The sequence below is a fragment of the Stegodyphus dumicola genome, chromosome 1, assembly GCF_044657685.1.
Source record: "Stegodyphus dumicola isolate Sdum_Otavi_A_Nest chromosome 1, ASM4465768v1".
Classification (NCBI taxonomy): Eukaryota; Metazoa; Arthropoda; class Arachnida; order Araneae; family Eresidae; genus Stegodyphus; species Stegodyphus dumicola.
The window spans coordinates 70887210-70914892 of record NC_140768.1 but is presented as its reverse complement, the minus strand read 5'-3'; the positions used below and the strand labels follow the sequence as shown (position 1 = coordinate 70914892).

At 31.3% G+C, this 27683-nt stretch overlaps 1 protein-coding gene across 1 annotated transcript in view; it reads right to left on the bottom strand.

Annotated features, from left to right (window-relative positions):
- Positions 1-27683, bottom strand: part of LOC118182932 (dynein axonemal intermediate chain 7-like) — a 98986-nt gene that overhangs the window by 56892 nt on the left and 14411 nt on the right. Inside the window, exons 2-3 of the mRNA XM_085810716.1 lie at positions 17315-17423; positions 12742-12873 (exon numbers count right to left, since the gene is read on the bottom strand). Of these exons, the coding sequence (XP_085666842.1) occupies positions 12742-12873; positions 17315-17423 (241 nt within the window). The remainder of the gene's footprint in view (positions 1-12741; positions 12874-17314; positions 17424-27683) is intronic.

Here is a 27683-nt window from a genome sequence, read left to right as displayed (position 1 = left end):
TATACGCATACACATATAGAAACACACATGTATACATATATATGTATATAAATGTGTGTGTGTCGATCATATGTGCCTCAGTGTCGATCAATATAACAGATCACTTCCAAGTGACGTATTTTCTCCGCAATTAGACAATGGTCGAAACCTTTGGGGGACTGATGCTGGATTGTTTATTGCATCGGTATTGCTGTAGAGACATTAGGTATTTTTAAAGCAGGAGTCATGAAAAATTAGCAACCGCATTCACCGGGAATCGAACCGCGGACCTCTGGAATACGCGCCCAGCGTGCAGACCACCACACCACGAAGGCATGCCAAGAAGGCGGGAGAAATACCTTATAGTATGTTTTAGATCATTAACAATTGTAGTATTGGACTGTCGACTATTGAACAATAATATTTTAGACTTATGTTATAATAATAGTTTATATGCATAATATAAATTTAAAAATAATCTTTGGTAAACTCTAATCATTAAAAGCATGTGAAAGGATGCTAATTATATTAATAATAGAAAATTATTTTATTACATTCAGGATTATTCTATTCCTTGAGTTAGATTTGACGCTGCTGAAGCCAGTTGCGGATAGATGGCACTCTTAGAAAAGATTAAATGCATTTGCTGTTCTGTTACCAGTCGGAAAAGATCATGTGCCCGGTAGTCAAGTGAGAATGCGCCTCGTTATAGCATTTCGATTCACATGTCTTAGTGCCTAAACTGTTTAACATTCCCCTTTGATTATAATTTGGGTGATAAATATTCTTATCTTCATATAGACTATTCCAAGTGCTTAGTCCCGCATGAGAACATGGCCTTTTGTTCAAATTATTTCATTTTCGAAAAAAATTTTAAAGCGTGACCGAGAATTACTATTTACAGGTTTATTCATTATCATAAATTTGTTTCCAAGGGTCGAAACAGAAAGCTGTTGTGTTGCAAGTGAAAAATCTTATCCTTATCCCAGGTGAATATCCTAAATTATTTGAAAGAATTTTGCGGCTTCGATTGTGGTAGTTCTATAAAGCAAAACAAAACAGCCTAGTATGTTTTGATTAGAGCATTATTTCTTTGAATATTGATATTTTATATGCACTATCATCTACGAAATCTCACGCTTGACTTTATAGTTTCTTACCAGTGCATGACTCAGACTGAAGTGTCTATTCTTAAATTACTCAAATTAAAGCCTTTTTTTAACAATATTCTTTTTTATCCTCAAAACTGGAAATTTTTTAGCTATAAATGTTGGCCTTTTTCCGAGAGAGGCCTTTTCCGGGAGCTGGAAAAGCCCTTGGTTTTATCATTCGTTTTTCTAATGAAACCAATTTAGCGACTGAAATGTGCTCTATCTAGGTAATAAAAACGACTCTCTAGAAATGCACTAAGATTTGGATACACCTTTGGTAATTAATTCAAATTATCGCTGGGAACATAATATAATAAACACTGTGAACATAATATTACACATAATATAATAACACATAATAGGTAATAATATTACACATAATATAATACATAACACATAATAGGTAATAATATTACACATAATATAATACATAACACATAATATAATACATAACATATAATAACACATACTATGTGTGAACATAATCACTGTGAAGATAATATGAGTTAAAATATTTTGTATGTTTAAAATTTAAATTAATTAATTTAAATAATGAATAGGTACTCAAGTATACTTTTCTCAAGATTTAATAGAGATCTTAACACTATTTAGCCTCAAGCTCTGTATTTTAGTACGAATATGATATGAATTATCTGTGGAAAACACCCCAAAACATATGATGTTTCAATATTTAAACTCAGAATACATTTTCTTAAATGCTCGTTTTGAGGCAGTAATGAGAATAATTCGCGGCAACAAATCATATTCACTAGACGAAAAGAAAGAGGCTTAATATTTTATTCAGGAAACGTAGATACTTCTGTGTATCTTTAATAATGTCCTTTAATTTCAATGCGTATAAATTAAGCTTACTATTTATTCTTAAATAACTGCAGTAGGTGAATATATCAAAGGGGAACAGATTTTCCAAAATTATAGAAACAATATTTAATATCTGAGTTTATATATTTAATATCTGAGTTCATATATTTAATATCTGAGTTCACATTTCATTTTAATCTGCAATATAAAGTGTTAGCCAACAGATTAAGGAAGTGTTTCATATGGTAAAGGAAAATTTATGGCGCTTATACGAAATTTCCTTATATGTGCCTTATCTAGCTACTTGATTTAGAATAACTCTTGACTTTTATAATGAAGTTGCAAAGTAAGTTCGCCAAATTTGCGAATTATCGAATATCGAAGGACCAAAATTATGAAGCTATATAACTGAACCTAAATTTTGTAATGAAGCCTCATTCATAACAAACAGGCAAATCTGAGGCACACAAATATGACTGATTTCTCTGTAATAGTCCCATATTTATTTGAATGTGCCTTAATTTTCCCAAGCTACACACTAGATAGTCAATTTTTTTGTTTCCAATTAGTTTTTAAACTCTCATCTTTAATGGGAAAGTACTTTCACAAGCGATGCTTTACATCATCTAATTAGTTTGAGTAGAATCAAAGCTCATTAGAATACGTAATTAGTGGGTTGGAATATCATTTTCTGTTCACTTGTCAGAAATATTTAAGTAAATCCTTGAAATCTGGAAAATTTATAAGAGGGCAATTATCAAAATATATGATGTAAATTCTGGAAAATCCCTATTTTTTATTCCGTTTTATTTGATGATATAGAAATAGTTTTATTTACAATGTATTTAAAGATATACGATTACTGAGAAACTAATGTTACAAAAGGTTTATATTACGTATCAGCTTTAGTTCCTCCTAACTCGAGGGGCTTTTGTATCCTTCCTCGCATTGAAAGCAAAGTCTAGCCAGTTTTCATAAAGGGCTTAGAATGCATTCTTTGTCTGTAAATGATAGCAATAGAATGCTTTGCGATAACTAATTAACCAACTGGAGTATGAGAAAATAACACTAAATCAAGTATTCTCTGTATAATCCATTGGAATTTTTTTAATTATTAAGTAAGTGAAACTATAAATAATACATATGAGATTTTGAAAAAGTAATAAATTTGCCAACCGGTGTTTGAAAGCAATCCCGTTTGCACAAATTCTAGAAGTTTAAGTTTTAGCAATATTATTATTGATTAAGCTCTTCAAGAGTATTTATTTCATTTGTAATAATCTGAATCCCATCCAAATACTTAATATAAACATAAACACTTAAATTAATTTTTGTGTATAGCATATTTTTGCATTTTAGTAGTTAAAAAGCCGTTTTGATGGTTTTCAAAACTATTTTTTAGAACTCTATTTATTAATATTTTGGCCATTCTTTGCACTATTTTACAACAATTGTAGAATAGTCAAAACTACATAAAATAAAATTCGTATACGTTTTTAATGAAAAATAGTAATATGTGTTTCTTATGTAATCTTAGTTTCCCATTAGTGCTTATATGCTATATATGCTCTGCATGTCATATGCCAAAATGCACAATGTGAGCAATTGTTTTAACAGATTTTTAAATATATATTTATGCATATACTCTCAATGTATATTCTTTAAATCAAGAAAAAAATTACAAACACGTAAAATAATTACCAAAAAATTCATTTCTTTAATCTGGAAAAGAAATATTAGGACTGTAAAGAATTTTATGAATTATTTATTTATAATTTCAGTCTTCACTATAACCTCTCCATTCCATATTCCCCACCAGAATGCAAATAAGTAGCCAGTATTTAAACTAAGGTTTCTCATTTTAAAATAGAATGTGTTTCTGGCATCGCGCACACGCTACGCTTTCATGCCAGATCTGATAAATGTAATTATTCAGTTTTGCATTGCTGCCAACGCTTTGATGCTGACGCACCAATAGTTAGTGACCTAGCTTCGTGTAACATTTAAATGCGCAGTCTTTGATTGCTGTTCAACGTATGATTTAAATTTGACTGTTCTACTTAGTTGCATATCACTACGAATTGTGGCTTATATTGTAGCTTTGTGTTTCTAAATTCTATTTCAATAAAAGGGATATTTTTAAGCTACTCACGACTTTGTCGTTGTTTCAAGCATAGCAATAATGACTTCCAGTGTCAAAAACAACGTTTTTCATCAGCTTGCTTCTACAGTCTAAAGTTAAAATTGTTCCTTAATAATTGCATGAGGTGGTAAAACTTGAGGTGAATGGCTTTCATTTCTTAACATTAAACAGAGACTTTTATTTGATTGTTTAGTGTACATCTGTATCAAAACTGCGATAAGTCTTTGAATAAAGTGTTAGCTACTTTTTCACTTTTCTTTTTTTTTTTTTTTTTTCGTTCTCTGTTCCCCAGTTAAACAATTTGTATTTTTAAAACACTGAAGCTTTCTTCAATACTTTCTCATCGGTTTTTCCCTTTGTATTTTCATAACACTTACTGGCATAAACAGGGATAATATATAAAAGCTAGCTGTAAAACTTTTCTATAATTAGTAGCGTGTTCCAAGTTGGTAAATGAAATGTTTTGAAAATATACATTTTCAACATACAGTTCATTCATAATCAAGATTTCTGCCACTTCTCATGCATATGTTCAATGAATTTTTGACTTTTTGAGAGCATTTGTTAAAAACGTTTCCGAAATACCCTTCGAAAATGTTTTTTTGCTCACTTCAATACTTCATTAATCTAATATCGAGAACGATTAAGTGTTTGTTCTCCCTTCATTGATTAAGTTAATGAGGACCCAATTACTTCTGCAAAAGAATCATCTCAGTATGGTTTCTATTCGCCGAAACTCTTCTACTGTTGCTAAAGATCCTCTACTGTTATAAAAGAGCATCCCAAAGATAAAGTAAAACACAAATTTTCCGCTATTTCGGTTTCTTTACAAAACAATTTTTCTTCATTTTCGAGTTTACGTCTGAGGAAGAAAGAAGATTATTCTGTTTCACATACGAAACAGTGCAACTGCACGTTTCACTTTAACCCAACTACTGATGTTAATCATGTTTCCTTTAGAAGATATCAGCTCCAAAATACATTAGAATGTTCTAGCTAAATTGAAAGTGCTTGGCAGCCATAATACTTAAGAATGTGTATGGACTAATTAATATCTTTCTTCTAAGTCTTTAACAACAAGTTCAAAGGAAGATGAAATTCCCCTTTTATTCGACTCAAGTGTATTTACAGTTGGGCTTTCTCGGGCGTACAGGAAGTCTCCACTTGTGCTTAAGGTAGAAAATAAAAACTAATCTAATGCTAACTAAACTAAAAATTGCATAGATAGTGTTGGACGGTTAATACTAGCAGGCACGTAACAATACGTCCGAACTAGTAAGATTTAGCTTGAAGCAACAACGTGGCCAGAAGAGTAGAACGCGCTCTGTTTCGAAGTGATCCCGAAAGAGGATAACAGATGATTTGAATTAATTTCCCACAATGATGACATTTAACTTTGGACAACGCAATGTTGTTAGGTTGCGCATTAAACAGTAATGTTATTTTAACAAGAACAAAGAAATGATATGCTCTACACAGACATATTGTATAATAGTTGTAACTTGTGTTTCCTATAAATATTTTAATCCATAATTTGATTTCTCGGAGTTATTTTCCAAAGGGTGCTGAACTTTAAATCACTCCAGATAACGTTTAGTGGCCACAAAATTTTACCTCCAATTCAATAAATAAAAATTGCTATTCAAGCTACCATAAAACATAGACATTTGGAGAACATTATAGATGAGAAAAATTTACATGAAATATCAAATCCAAATTCTGATGTACTTTTTCAGTGGAATGAAATTTTATAGCTAATGCATATAATTTATCATTCTATAAAAGAACTGAAACTACGGGCTAAAATAAAATAATATTTTTAATTCTTAAACAATATTGTTATCTGGGGCATGTAGGACGCACAAAAAATTAAAAAGTCAAAATTGGACACTGGCATTTAATCAAAATGCACACTGCAGCTCAGCAATCTATTTCTATATACTAAAATCGATCTGAAATATTTTCTTGGTATCTTTCCTTTAAGCAGCATCGTGCCTGTAAATCTAAAATTTCCTGTGAGTTTCATTACTACATATTTTGTGTGTTGTGGATTTTTCATTTTGTTATTGTGGATTCTGTTGTGGATTTCCATTTTCATTTCCAGATTTCTTTCATAAAATTTCTTCATTGTTCATAAAACCGCAAGCAAATATCCTTTCAGAATAAATCTGTTCTCTTTACAAATTCAATTTTACTTTTTTCTTTGCTATTATCTATAACTCTGTAAGGAGTTATCAGAGTTCCTTCAGTGTACTTGTTAACACTTCTAATTTGCAATTGGAAGGTTTCTGTTTCCATTTCCAAGTAAGTTGAATTTTCAAGATTTTTGCTCACAAAAAAGAAAAGACAATAACGGCACTAAAAATGCATTAGTTTTATATTTTCATCCAATTTCTATTAAATGTTTTCATTAAAACTTTAAACTGAGTTTTCATTATATAATTTAAATTCTAAACTATCCTTCCAGGTCTTTTCTCATAAACAAATGAATACATTGATCAGCTAAGGATAGAAAATAACGCAACTTATAGTTAATACAAGCTTCGTGCAAGCCGATGATCAGTAAAATGTCATTCACTCCCATTACGATCCCGGTTTGAAAAATATGTATACCTGAGGCTCTGTAGTGACCCAAAAAACTCGAAACATCGGATCTGTTTTCTGTTAAAATTTCGAAGTGGAATTCGAGGTAACTTTTATCAAGAATTTGTTGCACATAATATGTATGTATAGAACTTCAAAATCTTTGAGAGACCAATAAATTAGATATTAGAAATTGTGTTTTATACAGCAGATTTTTTTTCCGTTATAATTCCTGTATATTATCGTATTTTACAATAATAAAAAGTAAAACAGGAACCTACGCTAACAGTAAGTTTGAACACAGAATAAATCAAGATGGACATCGAGATATTATGAGCTTGCATAATACTTTCACAGAATGTTTGTAGGTTTTACTGAAAAATTTTCACACTTTAACATATTCTATAGTTAGATTATTAGGGTAGCTATTTGCTTTACTGTTCTTTTATTCGAGGCAGGTGTAACACGCATTTCTTAAAGAAATGCCATAAGTATACTTAAAAGCTCAGTATTATGTTACGAAAATGCTTATTCATAACTATAAATGTATGTATATTTTAGGGAAAGATGTGTATTTTAAAAATTGCCTGAATCGTGACTTTTATGTGATGTAATATATCGGGTAAAACTAATAGAGAATGGCAACAAATTTATATATGTATCATGTTTTTAAAATACGTAGATGAAAACACTGGAACTTTTAACAGCTTTCGATTTTGCGTCATGACTGAGAAGACCGTAGTGGCTGAGTGAAAAAGCATGATGACGCATTTAGCACAACTGAACTTGAAGAAACACAATCCTTATTTTTTTAAGCATATCAAATCATTTTTTGCATACAAGATATTTCTTAATTATAGTTGAATACAATAAGTTCCATTTTAAAGTACGACGTTATCTTAGGCAAATAGCAGCAGCGTGGAAAAGCAACGTCTTGCTGACAGGGAAGCATAAGCGAACGAGAACGCTGCAACTCAGAGGAAGTAAGAACGGAATCAATAGTTTCAGTTCGAGTTAAAGAAAGTTTCGAAATAAAATTTGATTGGACAATATGTATCTGCATTAAAACGTTACGTAACATAGAAAGATCTAGAATCCGGGAGAACAGTTGAATTTAGAGGGAGACCATAAAATCTAAAATCATTAATTTTGAGGTCGCCAATTATTTTTAAAGCAGCTATCATATTATGTTATATCTTACATATATATATGTGGGGGGTACATATTTTATAAACTTATATTTTATTGGAGAAGTTAAACAACAAAAAATCAGCATAATGTTTGTAAATTTTGCAGGACTAGTTTGGATGGTTTAAATATAGAACCAACTTTTTCAGCTGCTTAAGATAAATGAAAGAGATAGGATATGGTGATACGAATGACTGTAAAAAAGTCTACTGACGCCATCTATTGATGAAAAAGAAAGCTAAAACATAATTTCCTGAACGGCTGAGGGTAAAGATGGATTGTAATTAGTGTCATTAATTAGAACTAAAAGATATTTTTGAATTTGAAACGCCTCTATAAATTCTAATTCACCAATGGAAGACTGCTGATTCTTGCTTAACTCACGCTGTTGTTAACATTACGCTGTTTAACTATTATTTCTGTTTAACTTTCCAATAATCGTTTTATTAGGTTTGTTATTTTGACATAAACCTAGATTTTGTTAACAGTATACTAATGTAATTGCCCAGGCAGTTTGGGTAAAGATTGGCTCATGCTTTTAAAAGGCAATACGGCCGCATTTTGCACTTAAATCTGGGAAATTATCAATGATATTGTATTGTTAATAAAGTAAGTGAATAAGAAAAAAGATCTAAAATAGGATTTTATGTAAATCTACTAACCTATAAATAAACGATATGTCTTGACATGTAATTAACGTTTAGCCTTCTTCCAAGTATTTTACAGTAGAAAAATAATAACTTAAATAAAATTTCAATTAGCATATCATAATATAGAGTAACAGGACAGTCAAAAATTATGCATACTGTTTGCTAGTTTAAAACTTGACAACCTGGCTTTTCCATCTCGCGATTTCTAACATAATCAATCTTCAACCAAAAGTAAACGCATATTAAAATTGGAGCGCAACTACAGAAAAAACGAATGTATGTAGCCCGTTGTGTGAAAGGAAATAAAATGGAAAATCCTGACACTCAAAATTTCTTTCCTGGTACTAATAAAAACGTTGGAGAAATACAATACACAGAAAATGACTCTATAAAACGCAGGATTCCAAAACTGCGATGCATATTATTAATAAGTTATTATTATTATAGCCTAAACTGATGAAATCATTTCAATTTTTGGACAAAATTATGAATGAAATTTTCTTAAAATCAGTATTTCTCCAGAATAAAATTACAGATTATTCTTGCATTCAGGCGTTAAGTAAAGATTAAAGTTTCATTCCTTAGTATTTTTATTATTTTTTCATGTTTTATATTTTTATGAATAAAATTAGTATTCATAATTATAAATGTATATTTTAGAGGAAGATATATATCTCGAGGGAAAGGTCTGAATCATTCTTTTAAATGTGAAATTATTAACGTAAGGAGAAACTAAAAAGTAACGAAAAATATTTACTGATTGCTTTTATTAATTGCACTCAATAATAATTGTAATTAACGGTACTTACGCTAAATCACAAAAAGTGACGGAAAACCAAATTTACGTTATTTTTTTTCCGATATCTGTGCCGCGCTTCTATCTGCAACTCCTACAATAAAACATTCAGCAATTTCTTTTCTCAAGCCACCAAATAGCCATTGCTGCAAAAGTATTCGATCCGCTTCATTTTGGTTCCTGTAAAGGCTTTTGTTGATTTCTGCTGTTTTGTTAGACACTCCGATTTTATCGAACGTTCTGTTTAGAGCTAACTCTACGAGTATAAACTTTCCATAAGTAATTGTTCCAATATATTGCTGTTTTCTCGGCCATATGCAGTTGCTGTTTTCTCCATTAAACAGATGTTAACTCTCTCGATCAGCTGTAATGAATTGTAGTGCAGTCACAAATGTGATTCTACGAAGCCTATGGACAAAGATCGGAGATACATCATACGGAAGTGCTGATGTTAGGAGGAGTAATGTTTATGCATAACTGGCGCTAAATCTCTGAGTATCGGCAATGAGATCATTGATCAGCTAGCAGGAGAGGCTGCGAACAGTATTTTAACATCAATTATTTCCTTGCCTAATCCAATTCTTACTTCAAATCTAGTTTAGAAAAAGATCTTGCGTCACAATGGAAATTTTTATGGTCACAAGAAGTCACTTAAGGAGAACATTTACCTTCTTACCCATTCCCTCACGTAAATTAGTTTCTACAAATAGTGTAGTGACTTATCTTCTGACAGCTCGTAGACCTTTTGTGGCATACTTATTTCATTTTAGGGTACATAACACAAACAGTAGCATTTGTGGCTTACCAGGTACATTAGATCACTACTTATTTCAGTTTCAAATAACCAAAGATCTACATTTTTGGCCCTATACAACAAACAGTGCTCGTGAATGATTTCAGCAGATTCTTAAGAATAATTCTCATCGCCAGAAGCTTCAGACTCTAATGAACTGTCTTATAATAAACAGCGATTATCTCAAAGCAGTACAATTCTCATTTTTATATATAATTTTTTATCTACTAATATTATTAACGTAAGTAGCAGTCTCAAAAGTGGCTTATAATCTTAATGACAATAATTTTACTTTTGTAATATTATTTTATTACTTTTTTATAATAAACACCTCTAAATGTGCAGAAAAAGCTGAAAGTCTTTCAGACGGAACAGCTGCTCATTCTGTGGTTTCCTGTGTTCGAAGACAGTTTAACTATTGAGGGGATAATATGTAAAGTACCTTCTTAATGGGCTTTTAACTAGAATTCTTATTTAGCTTTTATATATATATGTTGTAATACCTTCTTGGAAAAGACATGTAAGAAACTAGTACGTTTAATTACATTTAAAGTATTTACATGTTTAACAAATATGTTAGTTATAAACTGAATTAACTTCTTCAATACATTTTTGTATATGTCTTTATCGTCGTCGTTCTTTTACTGCATCTTCAGTCCAACTCATCTGATTGCCAACTCACAAAACGAAAAATAAAACATTAAAAGAATTATACTATGAACAATATGGAAGCCATCTGGTATTCAACATTGGCACTAGACACATATATATATATATATATTTAGAGTTTGCTGGATAGACAAATAGATATAGATAAGAAAGTGTTTATAATTTTACTTTTCTTATCAAAACGGATAAAGCAAATCAAACTTTCGATCCCTTGAAGTTCGTTTTATAGGGAGGTTTGATGGTATTTGGAATTAAAATGCGTAATGTCGTTCCATACTTAAAAATTGTATCATGGTGGAAGTAATCATTTGTTATTGATAAAAGTAATCCCACGTTTTACTAATTTTTTTCTTGGAACATTAAGCTGTCATGAGACCGGGATTTTCCTCCATTTAGGAAAGAAATCCAAGGATATTCGCTGTCGTTCAGAAAAAGAGAACTGAATAACGAAAATATTGTTCAGTTAATCTTCTTTGCAATTATTGTAGAACTGAAAAAATATTTGACAATGTGAGGAAAAAATCTGAAATAATTAAATGCACTAAAAATAAATGAATGAATAAAATAATAAAAAACTGAAAAATTAAAATATTCAGTTAAATTTTTTACAGTTATTGTAAAGAATAAAAGTATGACAATTTAAGAGAAAATGTTTAAAAAATTAAGTGCATTGAAAAAGAAAAAAAAAAAAAATACAAAAGAAAAAAAAAAGAACTGAAAAGAAAAAAATATCGTTCAGCTTATCTTTCCGGACGTTACTGTAAAATGCAGAAGTAATGCAGGAGAGTCTGAGAACGAACGCTCAAATAATTAAGTACACTATCGTATTTTAAGTATTTCACATAAGTCAGAGTAGATGACAAGATTTCTTCATTTTCTAGAGCGGTTTCTGTCTTATCTGTTGGTTTCCATACTGTCTGTTGGTTTTCATACATATTTCCGTAAAGTACCGTCGTATGAGTTATAATTTAGATGACTGTATGCGTATTCTTATAAGCATTTCGGCTTACGAAAAATTTTACATTCCGGGTTACGTGATTTTCATGAAACAGCGGAAAACTGTTTTGTGTGTATGTACATACACAAATCATACACATATGTCTATTAGTATTTTAACTTCATAAAAGGTACAAACACTTAGATTACATAACTAATGCAAAAGAGTTGACGTCTTTCATATAACGTCTTGGAAGACGTTATATGAAAGACGACTTTAAAATATAACGATTTTAAAAAATCACCCGAATCAGGAAGCAGTGTTCGATAAAGCAGACTTTAACCCTAACATCGAAAGTTAGATTTAACTACTAACGTTATGATAATTTCAAACTAAATTATTTCGTATAGATTATCCTTACTTAATTTTGAATTTCGAAATTATTTCATTTATTTTTTTCTAATTAAGGCATTAAGGCGTTTTTCTTTGTGAATTATTCATGTAGATGTTTTATAAATTTTTAATTGAAATTAAGAAATGATGAATATTAACATCTGAAAGTAGATAAATAATAGTATACTATAAAATTAAAAGAAAATTCATCATAAATATATTATTTTCGATTACAAGTTAAGGAAAATTAAATTAGTTTAAAAATCATTACTAGACTTCATCGAAATAAATTGAAATCTTCCCTTTGCCTCGTCTCATATATCTTTCCGTCTAAAATTTCATGTTATTTTTTTAGTTTTCAGACATTTCTTCTGGTTATGGTTCGCCAGCAAAAAAAATGATTTTTCATTTATTATTTTTAAATTGTATTTATGGAATGACAAAAGGATTTTTTATAGTTTCACATTTCTTTTCATTTCGTTTTTGCAATTGGATCTTAAAGCAGAATTATATATAACAGATGATCAAATTTCTTTAATCAAGTGAATTAAAATTTTATTAAATACAATGTAACCAGAGTACTTCTGAGAGATATAAACTTCGGAAGTATTAGATGGAATTTAATTTTATGGCTTACTGTGAATATATGTAAGTCCGCTCCTCCAAGTGGTTAACTTTGGAACTGCAAATATCTCAAAATGGTATGTGCCTCCAACAAGAAAATATTCATCTGCCTCAAGGATTTTAATTTCGGATTCTTCTGGTGGATCTGCAGAACAAAGAAAAAGTTGAAAGAAAAAGAACTAAGTTAACAAGTATGCGTTAAAATATTCATGAACATGATATGCATTGTAAATGAATTATTAATCAATCTGCATTATCAAGTACGTTATTCAGGTTTCATAAACATTTTATAACTACATAACGCTTTGCGATGTTCAAGTGTAATTTATTTATGATTTTCTATGAATATAATGAATTTAATATCTACATAAGAATTAATACATTAACTACATTAATGCATTTGCTAGAATTTCCCTTTGGTTTTATTTTTTTCCTCAACATTGTTCTGCTGACTGAAAAATTGATCCAGAAAGCGACATCTACATTAGATTTATGGTTTTTAATTTGAACCTTATTATTAATTTTGGAGTGCGTTTTTTTAACTGGATTTTAGAAGCATTCCAAATTAGAAAAGCTTAACAAAAATTAAACTGCGTTTGATAAAACTTCATTTACAAAACGCAATTTCAGTGCAGTAAACATCTGTTGTTATTTGTTAGATATGTTTTGCACGTTTATGCATTTCCCTTATTGGAAATCACCAGGAGTTTACTCCTTTTTCATCTTAGTCCTTTTCTTGTAGCAACCGTTCTTAATAGATTTCCTTTTAGAAAAGACCCCCAAGGAAATAAAATACGCCCTTCAGATCGGTCATTCTTGTTTAACTTTTAAGTTTCCTAAGTGCTGCCTTCTTTGTCGATTTATATGTTTGGTATAAAATAGATAGTTGCAGAGAAAATAAATAATGTAATGCTTTATTCAAGTAACATTCTTTATAATTCGAGTTCAGTTTTGAGCATCAAAACTTACAAATGAAATTATATTTGATTGTTCATATTTAAATTAAATATATTGTTCATACCACGTGATATCTACGAGCAAAATAAAAAGCAAAATGAAATTCTACTAAATAAATGATAAAATGACTGATAATATTGACTATGTTATAAATAAAAAAATAATTTTGAGTTAAATTATAAGGAAACAACATTTTATTTATAATTCTAATCTTTGTTTTATCATTTCGCTATTTTATACAGTAACTGTCAGCTACAGTTGAGTAGTAGCACTGCATTTCATGTAAATATACAAATAAAAAATTCACTATTCAACATGATATTAAAAGGAATGTCAGAATGTTCACAAGGTGCAAACGAAATACATGAAAATGTAAAGAGATAACCTTGACTCTTCGAGCTTAGTGTTCTATTTCTGCTACGGTATCTAAAAGGGTAATACTGACTCAGAAACAGACAGGTGAAACCGTAACTAACTAAAATAACTAGCAAACTGAAAATAAACTCTTATAGCTAGTTAATTTCAACATTTTTAGTGATCGTACAAGTGGGAAAATTGCGTTGTGTTTTTTATGCATCCGGGACCGTGCCGTGAGAGGATCGGATAACAAGACGTAAATGTAATATATACTATAAGGAAAAACATAAATAGATATAAAGAAAACAGAAAAATAGGTTTCCAGATTAAAATACTAGTTTATTCAGATTTCTCAAGATTTTTAATTAAATTTCACATCCTAGGTAATGAATACTCAATTCCTTATTTCAGTTACACATGTGAACTAATTCTCAGACTTCCCTTTATGACTCATTTAATTTAACTTTAACCAGAACTACTGCAGTAAATTCTAGGATGGTCAAAAACCACATTACTTTCTTCAGGTACACCTCTGAAATTCAACATCTATACTAAAGATAATATCACAAAAACAAATTATATTTTATACCATAATTAATTTATTAAGATTTTCCATTTTAGTCTCTGTAAAGAACGAAATAGGAAGGGAGCGAATTTTCAGGCATTTAGAATTGAATTGGAGATTCAATATGAAGTATAAAGTCCCAAAGAAAGTTCTGGAAGTTCATAGGAATAAATGAAAACACAGGAAAAAAACTTATCTGTAACATAGATGACTTGAAGAGGGCCTTGAAATGACTGGGTGAGACGTTGCATTCCCGAAAAAACCGCATCCTTTGGAAGAAATGTTAAGCGACGCTTCAGCAATTTCAACAGAGGAGAACGCCTGCAACTGGTTTCCATAGAAGAAAGTTTTTCCCAAAGTTTGGAAAAAAGAAAGTTTTGGAAAGCAGAACAGCTTGCGCCGCAGGGCTGTCAGAATAGAATCTCAGCTCAACAAGGGCAAACGTAGACTATTAAGCTAGGTATTTAAGAAAACTGCTGACGCAAGTTTTCATTAGTCTACGGTAACATAATTCCTTTCCTCAGTTTCAAGTCGAAGTTCAGAGGACATCGTCCTGGTTTTAGCAGATCCAGATGAAGACCAAAGTCTCTGTTAATTTTTTATTATTATTCGCTCAACAGTTTAGTCTATCGCCACTCAGTATCTCAAAATTTTAGCTAAAACACGCGGCCGTGGAGCATAATTGCTGCTCCCCGCCGGAAGCACTGCCAGTAGGCGAACTACATCTGTCTTTCTTTCCTCACTTCACAATAAGAACAAGTCTAAAATCTGAGCGTCAGACAAAAGTTCAGTCAAAACGTCCATTCAAAAAGTGATTCAAACTCGAATTTTCTTAGTCTCCTTCACATACACGGGCTCCCATAGTGGCTTCATTTATCCCCTCCCCCCGTTTTGGGACTAAAATTTGCGTTTCTTTCCCTGAATGACCGAAATAGTTTGATCAAACATGCGCACACTTCTTCACTTAGCCAACACCGGACACCCAAATCGCCAACCAAGATGACTTACTCGAAGGTGAAGTGGCAATATCTGACATTTCCGCCACGTACATCCTGTCCAAAAGGTCAATTGCACAAACAAAATTTGTTCTAGAACTTTCCAAAGGACAAAACAACCCGCGAAATCATGACTTAGCAAAATCGCCTCCCTTCCCAATTCTTTTCACAATGAACTGAATCTTGAACAAAAATTTTAAATAAAGTAAAATAAATAATATTCATAGAAGCTAAATATATTCTTAGAAGCATCTGTTTTCCCCCAAAATTAAAGCATTAAAATAATAATCCAGAATTAAATAAAATTAAGATTTTCTTAAATCAGAAAAATAATTCGCCTGGTTTTTTATAACGCGATCAAACAATTATATACACAACATTAGATAAAAGAGCTATTTATCAAACTTCGTGAATTAAAATGTATTTTATTTTGTTATGAGTTATATATCATTTACTAAACTAATATATAATATATAACTATTAATTTACTAACTTAACTAATATATCATTTAACAAACTAATGAAGTACTTCAAATGAGATCTGTCTTGTCCTACCATATATTCTAGTAGGACTTGTAAATGGCGTGTTCAATAACGAACTTAGTCACTTAAGTCTATAGAAATAAGTCGAATCTCAGTGCTAAATACTATGCTCGCTTAATGCCAGTTTCAGTAACTCATTGTATGAAACCCAAATGAAAGAGCATAAATTAGGAGGTCTTTGATTCAAATCTCAAGTGAGGTTTTTAAAGTAGATTCCTACTAATTAGAATCCTTAGAGTTATGCAAACCTTTCAATGCTATTGTGCATGACTTCCTACGTTCTTCCTACGTTGAATGTGATTTCAACTCAGGTGAAGAATTTTGTTTCGTAAATGTTTGGAAAAAAATTTAATTACATAATACTTTATTAACGACCGGTGATAGTTTGAGTTTGTGTTGCTCTTTAATTTTAATGTTCTGAATTAACAGAAGTAGCTTAACAAACTTTGATTTGGATTTTACTCTGAATGTTTCTGTAATTGCAGTTAAATAGTTGTTGAAAGCAGTATTTTGTTATGAAATGAAAACACTGTGTATTAGCCGTTAGATTGAGTGTTTAAACTAATTTCATGCCACATAGTTATAACTCTGAAAAATCATGACCACAGATTGCTGCAATGCCTTTCCTCGCATAAACAGCAGTCCTAAAAATTAAATGCACTTTGTAGATAACTCAGCAAATAAGTGTAGCTTCCCGGCTGCACTTATTTATAGGAAAGAAAAAAAAGAAGACAGGAAGAAGAAGAAAAAGGAAGAAGAAGGAAAAAGGAAGTTGAAGTTAAAAAAGTGTTCTTAAATATTTCTTTTTTTCCTTTCAGAGGGAAAAAAATAAATGTTTAAGAACACTCTTTTAATTTTGTTGAAGAATTGTGATAAGTTTACCGTTTTTTAATATAAAGGGATGCCTTTTCAGTATACTTTCAACACTTCACTTATAGTTAATTCTAAAGATTAGATATTTACCTAATTTTTAAAAAAGCATTACTTACATTGTCTTCTAAACTTAGCATTTCAAGAAACTAAATCCACAATAATTATAATTTCCAACAGAAAATAAGTTGCAAGGCTCACCATGCTTTTTGACAATTTCTCTTTTGTTTAATACCGCAATCCTTTCAATATTTAAATTGAATTATTAAAAAGAAAAGACAAACGGCTATGCTTCTTACCCATGTTCCCATGTTCATCTTTTCCAGTTAAGATTTCGCTTTGTGGTGATAGTTCTTCCAGAGTTTCTTCAGATTCTTGACGTTCTCTTGAAATTTCAGTGACAGTTTCCTTGAAAGATAAAACTGCAGATTAAATCTCGCATCCAAACAGTGTTATTTGTTTAAATTACTTGTAACTTTGTTTCATCATAAAACTATATGTCTCATTTTCGATTCTATTAAATAATTATGAAGAACTCGCAAAAATTTCGACACTAGCCCTCTGGCGGTTATAATCCTTCACCAACATTAACGAAGATATAATTATTAGTTCAGAGGTGCTTTCTTCCTGAAGGACTATTGTTTTAGTTTTGCGTTGATTCACTATAAATGTCCGTTTCACTTTTCAAACTGTTGCCACTAAATGTTAGAGTCCTGCATTATATTTGAAGAAATTAAAGAATGAAAAATCTGCATAAATGTATGTATTGGAAATATTGTGATAAAACAACGGTACATAGAGCCATCGAATTTTAAATGACGTAATCCTACTGCGAATATGGGCATATGAAAGCCCAAATTTGAAATTTGGACTTTGTTTTATTATCGATTTCATATTATGTAAAACATTTTTGATAAACTAATTTGAAAACTAATTTTTGATAAACACAAACTCAAGGATTTCAAATCGCGCAATGTCAACATTGTACAGAAAAAGACATTTTTATCTCCGGCGCGTGAGACTGCGTATCGGAAATTCTAAAGATATGCTCAATTTAAAACTATTTTTCGATATTGCCCTTGAACTGAATTTTATGGTTTAAGTGCGAAGAACGTGATATTTAATAAATAAAGGTAACAGACAAACTGTTCAAAAAACGCCCTTTTGGACGTTACATAAAATCTGAAACCTTTCAGATTTTTATTTATTTTTTGTATGTTTTGTTTCAGTATTTGTATCTACAACACAGACAGACACCCATACATAATGCATGATCTGTGCTATCTTTTATCCATTGTTTAATACCTCTACTAAAATTATTAAGGTCCGACGGTGGCCGTTGAGTATGACAAAACCAATGAACATTGGTAGTCTGTTTCGGATTTGGTTCTCAGCGGAAGGACTGCTTGCATGATGTCGTTTCATGGTTTCCTAATGTGTTATAAGAAAGTAAAGCTGGTTTCCAATCGAAACTCTTCCACGGAAATATTTCTTCTAAAGAAGATAGGCCTTCCGTGCTGTGCCATAATCTATTAATCAGCTTTGCATTTAAAACCATATTTTTTTTAATATTCCGAAAAAAATGTTTTCAGATTTATCTTACTTTTTAGGTGCTAAATACATCAATACTGCTCATGGTCTTATATTCATATACTTCTTCTTTTATGATGTTTTGTATGCAGGTCTTAAAATTATATGGTTAAGTGAAATAGCTTTAAAATTTCCTTTCAGCTCTGAGTAAACGTAGAAGAGTGCCATTCAACAACTTTTCGTTCCGTCTGACAGCAGCTAAAAGTATAACAACTAAAGCAAAAATTTGAAAATAAAAGCTATTTATTAGCAAGCTCTGACTTCGTGCTAAAGTCTATGGACGTTATACCATCGATTTCAATAAAAGCTGTTTATTTATTATTAAAAAATCGAAAATTAACAAGAAAAAAACTCCACTAGTTCACGGTTATACAACGCACACGTTCATACCGAATCTGTGCAGAATACAAAATTAGCATACCTAAGTAAAACTTTTGTCTCACTCTTCTAAATGCTCGCGAAGCAATCACGACTAGCAGAAGCTTTCGCCGGCAAGTTAAATTACAACAGATTGATGGTCAACTTATTGTTCCAAACGCTTACTAATAAATTTAGCCATTACAAGCTTATTTAAACATTAAATTAATTTGCATTCTTGTGAAAATGATGAGCGTAGAAATATGAAAAATTCAAAATAATAAAGCGATTTGACAATTAAATAAAACTTTATAAAGTAATTCCGGATTTCATCATTATTTAGATACCTTTCAAAACTCTTTGCCCTACTTTAATTGCTTAATGAGACGGTAATTTAACTGACACTTTAAACATCTGCTTGTCAAATTATTTTCTGTATTTATTAGAAAGGAATTTCACACGAAACACGCTTTACAATTTTCGACTTTATCAAAATGTGTAAAGCTAGTTCCTGTTTTCTTTGAAAATCTATTGCCCACTTAAAATTTTCACCTAAGTTTCTGATACACCCATCACAATTTTAGAACGTTAGAATTTTTTATAAGTTCTTTAGAAAGCATGTTTTTCACAAAAAGAGATGATTATTTATTCGAATTATAATTTTTTTTCAAGATAAATCTAAAGCACAATTTTCAGGGATTTCTTGTGGTTCTATTTATCCTGAGATCTACTTATTCTCTTTTTAGGTCTCGTCTGGAAATGTATTAGTGGAGAATTGTTTTTTGCGTTTAGAGCTTTTTTCCCGTCATTCCATAAAGATTTTAAGAGTCAGACGCATCAGCAATCCTTTTTGACCTAAATACGTCATCGTAGTCTTCCATTAATCTAAATCGCTCGTAATCAAAATGTGTCTATTTTTCCACTATATTGTCTCGAAAATTTACTAAAAAAATAAAAGCATTACTTTTGTTTCACAAAATAAATAAATTTCTAGTTTGTTATAGTTGTATTTTCAGAAATTTATATTTATTAAATTGATGAGTTAAAACTAATTAAAAACTTAAATCCACCCATTCTGATTGTAAAAGCTCTCATTCCTTTTTTATTTACAGTAACTTCTTTCTGAAATTATTTTAGTTTTCATTAATCTAAATGCCTTTTCTAATTTATGAATTTATGAAATTTTACTGTGAAACCGAAAATTAGAACTATAAAGCCTAGGATAATTTTCTGAGCTCAATAAGCTACAATTAAAATACACACATGTTATGTACAGTTTAAATATGAGTAATAATTACAAACTATGGGTAATTCTCGGTTGCTTTTACTAATCCTTAGTTATTTTAAAGACACTTTTATTTTTATTTTTATATGCATTTAAGCAAGTGAAGTATCATTACAGACTAAATTGCTTAAGTCTGCAGCTCACGGCATCAAGGTTGTACTTTCAATTTATCCTTAAAAAAGGCCCAACTGTATCTTAAATTTAAGTCCACCTATATATAAAATTCGAATCTCTTCCCGAGTGCAAACTTCTGAATCAAAATTTCTCCAATTTGTAGAATCCCATTATTTGTCAATTGGCGATTGGTTTGGTAGATAACGGCAAAACACACTACAGCTATCTCTGTAAAGGGAGGATTTTTTAAAAGCAACTGGCTCGTATACACGTTACACATGGGGAAAACTACGAAAACGCCCATGTAGCCCGTTCGCTCCCCTGGAATGGAACCCAGGTCTAAACTACCAGTGTCCACCGATTTTATCGCTCTGCCGCTGGTGGGCTCTGGTTGTCAATAAAATATGTGAACCGAAATAATGATGGTGTACAAACTTAAATGACCGTTTATGGCATCACTTTTTTTTAAAGATATAAACGTAGTGAAAATTTACACTTCCAAATTTTTTATTTAGCCTTTCTAAATATCAAAAATGGTTTCAACTTTAAATGAAAATTTATCTCAAGACCTTGCAGATTAATGTTGAAGCGTTGGTGTCAAACGATATTAACCATTTAGGTACTTCCGGAAAATTCCGTCGACCATTTTTGCTTATTGAAGAAAAGACGTCAAACTACGTGATTTTTCGCCAAAAAATTCTTCTTCAAACACGCTGGGTTTGGTGTAACTTTGATTACACGTTTTACTTATTATTCTTGAGTAAAGACGCTATTTTTTTACTTCTATCATGTATTTTCGAAAACAAATTTATAAAACTTGGGACCTGCCTACTACAGAAGAGCATGCTGTTGAATAGCGAAAAAAAAGTATTTCTCGAGACTTATATTTTCTCACGAAAATTAAAACCTAGCGTAAATAATAAATTTTAATCTCCTTAATGGAAATTTTTAATGAAAACTTAAATATAAATAAATGATAATATAATAAATTTGAAAGAAAAATACGAATAGAACGTTTGTTCTTGTATTTAGTAAATGGGCTTTTTTGGTTTGAGGCGATTGGCGCCGCCTCTTGTGGCCGACGAGATTTTCTGTAAGTACCAAAATGGGTTATTCAAATTCAAGTTACTGATCATGTCAGATCTCAACAGTCAACGTTTTCATTACATCAAATAATATTTCTTCAGCGATAATCTCTACAGCATGTCTAATATTATTTATCAATTCATCAGTCGATTTGGTTATTCCTGTGTAATCTTTTAAGCAGGAATGCCCAGGAGATAATAATAGCAATGATTCAAATGCTGAAGCCGTCACAGCATATATCGATTACACTAACTCATAATAATGGTTAGAGTGTATTTTCCCATGTAAGTGTACATTCAAATAGCCTCGTACAATGTTTGCCGTGTGTGATATTCTCCACCATTTGTAGACTGTTTGATCTTCGCAGAAGATATTAGTTAACGTCATCTGAATGCATCGTTAGGGCTATACGTAATAAAATTAAAGCTCTCATTAGAAAAATCATAATATGGCATATAATACAGTAACAAAATTCCTTAAGTTAACTTTGTTTGACATTAGCATCATAACGTAAGGCTGATGCAGGAAAAGGATATTTGAGCTAGCACATACCGTATCATTCTTATATTTATTCTGTAATTTAACATCACTTTGCAATTGTATAGAAGGGATTATCGTATTTGGTTTGGTATTAAAAAGATATGGAAAGTTTGTAATAGGCAAAATGTGCGTTTAAATAAACTAATTACAGCGCTTACCTCTTCAAACTGCTTGGTAACTCCTTTTTCAGCTGAATCATTTTGTTCATCTGCAGGAGTGGTAATCTCATTCCCTTCCATGCTTAACAAGGCTATAAATTAAACATTATGGTACAAGTATGTAAGAACCTGCATTTTTGCTACGCTAAATTTTTCATTAACGTCTTACAGCTTCAAATAACAAGATAAAAATCAGAAAAAATAAATAATAATAATAAAATCGTAAAAGTTTCATTTTATATTACGTCCAAAGCGGCGTTTCTTCGACATTTTGTATGATACTTTAGTTTTATTAAATACTATGTTCCTGGCACTTAAACCATACAAAATTCAGTTCAGCAGCAATATTCCAAAATATTTAAAAACAGCATATCTTTAGAATTTCCGATAGACATTCTCGTGCCCTGGAACAAAAAATGTTTTTTTTTTCGTAGAGTGTTGCCATTGCTCGCTTTGAAATCGTTGAGATTATTAATCCAAAATTCGTTACAGGTTTACAAAATATACAATAGATAATCAAACAAATTCGAAATTCAAAATTCGGGCTTCCAGGTTCGGGTGAAGGATTACATTATTCAAAATTTGATGGCTCTAGGTACCGTCGTTTTTTCACAGTGAGAGAAACATACATCCATTCATGCAGATTCTTCAATATTTAATTTCTTTAAATATAGTACAGAGCGATAATATTTGGTAACAACAGTTTAAAAAGTGATTCGCCGTTTAGAGTGAACCATCACAAAAATACCGTTATGAGACTAATATCCCTTCTGGGCTAACCCTTCCTTGGGATAATCAGCAGTATTTTATAAAACAAAAATCTTAAGTTCATTTTAACCTCAACTTATAGTTGAAAAATTAAAGTAAATTTACTAAAACTATTACTTTCAATTAGAAAACTAAGCCTAACTTCCAGATCGCTCTATTTACATTAATATCATTAAACTATTTAAAAACCTTTAAGCATTGTCTTATTTGGCTCACATCCTATCAATCATCTTGTGATTAAGGTAATTTTGAATTTAACCAAAATATTCTTGCAAAACCTTTCTTAGCACTTTTATATCAACTACTATGATATAAAAGTGCACTATATGATACTTTAACAGCTTTCTCTATCTCAGAAAAAGCACCAAATCAACCAGCAGAAAAACGAAACTTAATTTATGCAATAAAATTGCAGTTAATCACAATCAAATCATTTTCTACAAATTTTAAGCTACGTTAACTAGTTTTGCTAATGCTACTAATCTTTGCTTTCCCATTACATCTGAATCCGCTCCATGAAAACGTAATTTGACACGTTCGCACCGGGGCCAATTGTGTTCTTCGCCGCGAGTCAGCGCTTGAATTTTTGCCGCGTTTCATCTGGCGGCGCGCGATTATTGCCCATTCAAACCCGTATACGAGTTGTACGTTTGCTAATGGTTATTAATTATAATTGTTATTAAAAAAGTTTTTATAATAATTAAACGTCAATTTTTCATTATTTTAATATTCAGCGTCTAATAACACAATCGAATGCGTACCATCGGTGGCACGCGCCGCCCGATAAGAAAGACTAGTGAGGGCCACCATTGGCCCGCGCCGGCGTGAACGTGTTAATCAGCATTTTGGTTAGAAATAGCGGTCTTCAACGTGCTACAGTTAGAAACTAGAAGTACTCAGTTGAAAGAATCTTTATTACGTTCTTCGATGAACTGAGACAGCGGATTAATAGTACGAGTATATCAGCAAATTTAATTTATTACTTATAATACTTAATAGAAAACATCTCGTTAGCAGATGTCTAATTAAAAATTTAACCGGTGTCTCTGTCTCATGTCTGAATGCTTTAAAATTGAAAGCAGCTGATTTTAATCAAGCGTTGTAGACCCCTTTCATATGATAAGCGTCTTGTCAGCTCTCTAACATTAAATTGCATAATATTTTACACCGTTTTCATTAGATAACAAACTAAATTTTCGTTTAAAATAAATAAGACTTACGGATCCTTGACTATTAGCTCATTGTTCTCCAAGAATAAGCAAACCACAGTTTAAGAATAACTAGTATAAAGCAATCTAATCCTTGCAAGTAGTAAAGAATAATTTCCAATTTAGTTTTAAAAAATAGTTTTTAATAGCATCTACGTTTCATTTTTTTCTTCTGCATTAGTCTTCCATATAAGAATTTAGTTCAAATACTTCCTGGTCGATAAATTACCGTACATAGGAAAGTCTAGAGAGTTATTATATAAGCTTAGCATAATAATAGTCGAAGTTAGTAAAAAATTATTATCATCGTCGTCTTTTCTTTCTTCTATTTACTACTTCATTTATATATCCCTAAAGCAAAACGGTGTGGTTACATTACAAGACTTGCAAAGAGAACTGAAAATCTAACTTGTCAGCATAAGTTATTTTTAACTTAGAAAAATGCAAAAGTAATAAGGTTGCACTAGAATTATTAGTTTAGAAATGTTTTTAAAGCTGTTGACTCACTCGAAAAGAGTAACCTAATTCAAAACTGAATATTATTTTACGAAAATAGATGCATTCAAAGCGAATGAAAACTTTGTTAAAAACGCAAAATAGCGTGAAATCGAAGGAAAACAACATTTGGCCGTAATAAATTATTTGCTTTCCCAGCAAGTCTTAATTTGTCAAAAGTAAACAGAATATGTTATTTGAAGGAGAGACTGAGAGACGTTAATCATAAGAATAATGGTAATTAAGAAAGATGAGAAACGCATGTTCTTTTATTGGAAGCAATATATAAAATAAATATCTCTTATTATCTTTTGTAATTGAAATTCGTTCATGTATTTCCGAATTATTTCGAAACAGCTTATAAATTGTTTTTAAAGTTCATTTTTTACCATTCGCATTTGTTATATTAATCCTCGTAATATGTGCTGTATTTGCTGTGACAAATAAACATAAAGATCAGTGCTTGTGCTACAAGAATAACATTTCTTTGTAATTGAATGAAAACATAAAAGCTTCAGTAAATTGCAAAACTGAAAGTTTTAACATTATATAATTCACACTTAAATTAGCAAAGAAGGACATGAATAACAATTTGATGGAAATTTATTAAACAGATAGAATTTTTTCCATAACTTTCGCGAATAGCTTTGGCATTATTGTTTTAAACCAGTGGCAAAATTGTATTTAATTAAAATGAAAGAAGCGCAGTATAGAATTAGAATAAATTAAAATCTCCAATTCCGCGCCTGTTGATTGATGACAAAGAAATCGTAAGTAATTTTTAGAAAAGAGGCTCAGAATCAGCTAGCGATATATGTAATATGAAATCAAAACTCCGAGCTCGAAATATCTTAAATTAATCGCTTAAACTTTATTCAAGCGAACTGGAATTCGAGGACACAGGGATAACTAAACGACTTAGTTTCTATGTTTCTATGTTGGAAGCTTCTATGTTAGATAAAACATGGATTTTTTTCTCAATGGATATTTCGATCAGACCTTTCAAAAGCTTCAAGTTATCAGTTTCTCTTCGAATATAGCGAACAGTTTTACGGTGAACGAACATTTTTTACGCTTTCTCCGACGGGAAATGTATTTCAACTGTTTGTAAATTATAAAGAGAATTTAAATAAAAATTAGAATAGTTACGTAGAATCAGATAGTTAAGTGTGTAAACCTTAACTTAAATTTTACTTCTCGGGATGACTTGAATATAACTTATGCTAGACAAGTGTTAAGGTGAGTTATTGCTCATTCAAAAATAAAAAGTTACAAAACAACTAAATTAATAACAACTAAGGTGTAGAGACATTAGGATTTTTTGGAAGCACGAAATATGAAAAATGAGCAACGCAATCGCCGGGAATCGAACCACGGACCTCTGGAATATGCGCCCAATGTGCTGACCACTGCACTACGAAGGCATGCTAAAAAGGCGGGAGGATATACTACCCCTTTTTAAAGGACGACTGGAGTTTTTAGGGACCCAGTCGCCAAATCCTATTTGTGGAAAATCCTCATCCACCACTATTTTAGCTCCGGCACCACTGTAGAGACATTAGGATTTTTTTTTGAAAGCATGAAAGATGAAAAGTGAGCAACACCTTCGCCGGGAATCGAACCACGGACCTCTGGAATACCCGCCAGGCGTGCTGACCACTACACTACGAAGGTACGCTAAGAGGGCGGAAGAAATACCTTATAAAGCTTTTAATTAAACCACAATCTGTTGTCTAACTTAAAAGGTAACGCACCACGCAAAAGTTTAATTTTCGCTAACGTGTGAACAAATACACAGGTGTAAATTAGGAACTGCTAAAAATTCACAATTTTAATTACTAAATCAAATAAACCTCTCAAAGCATTCTAGACTTTTGTCGTAATTTAAATTTTCACTTACTTCAGATATGCGCTTTAAGTCGCTGTCCGACTGACTGTATGAGTCGGACAGCGACTTAAAACACTCGAAAGTCTCGAAAATGACACGCAGCTACTTTAGCTGGAACTGATTTGACTGGAATTCAGGACACGTTGCAAAAAGAAATCTTATTTCGTAAATTTACATCACATACTGAGATTTGAGTAAAATTATTTTCTGAACTGTCCTAGTTACTGTGACGAATGTTAAAGAAATTTACCCTCTAGAAATGTAAATAATTTCCTCAAGTCGACACATAGTATTTATAGGATGCTATTCCAAATATTTACAAATACTTCCTCCTTTTTATTGCTTTTCATACGAATTCTTTCCGAATTATGAATTTATAGCATTTATTCTAAGACTAAATTTGCTACGAGGATACTATTTTTAAGTACTCTTCACTTTTTCTTAACATGTTGACATAATTATGTAGATCTTTTTTAAGCATGTCGATGATTACAAATGTGCTCTGTTGCTAGAATTAGATGCAAATATATGTTAGAAAGACGTTATTTTAATTTTTTTCTTCCTTAGAGATTTTGATGATTATATAAATTTTAGAATGTATTTTCCTATGTTTGTACAGAGTATTTGGTTCCTAGTTTGGGGTAAATTCTTTGTCTGAATACTCTTCACTATAAAGTATTTATTTATTTTAATTAACCAGTTATTTTATGTTACGCAGCTTTACTATCACTTCTCTCTCTCCGCTTTCCTGCCAGAATGCTAATTTTAATCTACCAGAATGCAGTATTTAAATGAGTTAGAAACAGGTAATATTTAAATGGGCTCTAGTGTGTGTGTGTGTGATTATGGCAAAGCCTCGAGGGCTATCTGCCTAAGGGAAGGGATGCCTTCGTGGAGGACTTTCTAAGGGGAACTGGCTCGTATACACGTTACACATGGGGAAAACCACGAAAACGCCCATGCAGCCAGCCCGTTCGCGGGATTCGAACCTCGGACCGAACTACCAGTGTTCAGCGACTTTACCGCTCGGCCGCTGGTGGGCCAAATGGGCTCTAGATTATTTAGTTACAGCATGCTCCGCCTACTGAAGGCCCACTTGCTAGCTGCTGTTTTATGTTAAGAGTCTGTCTTCGGCGTTTCTTTGTTCATGCCAATAGTGTTTTTCGCGCCGGTATAGGT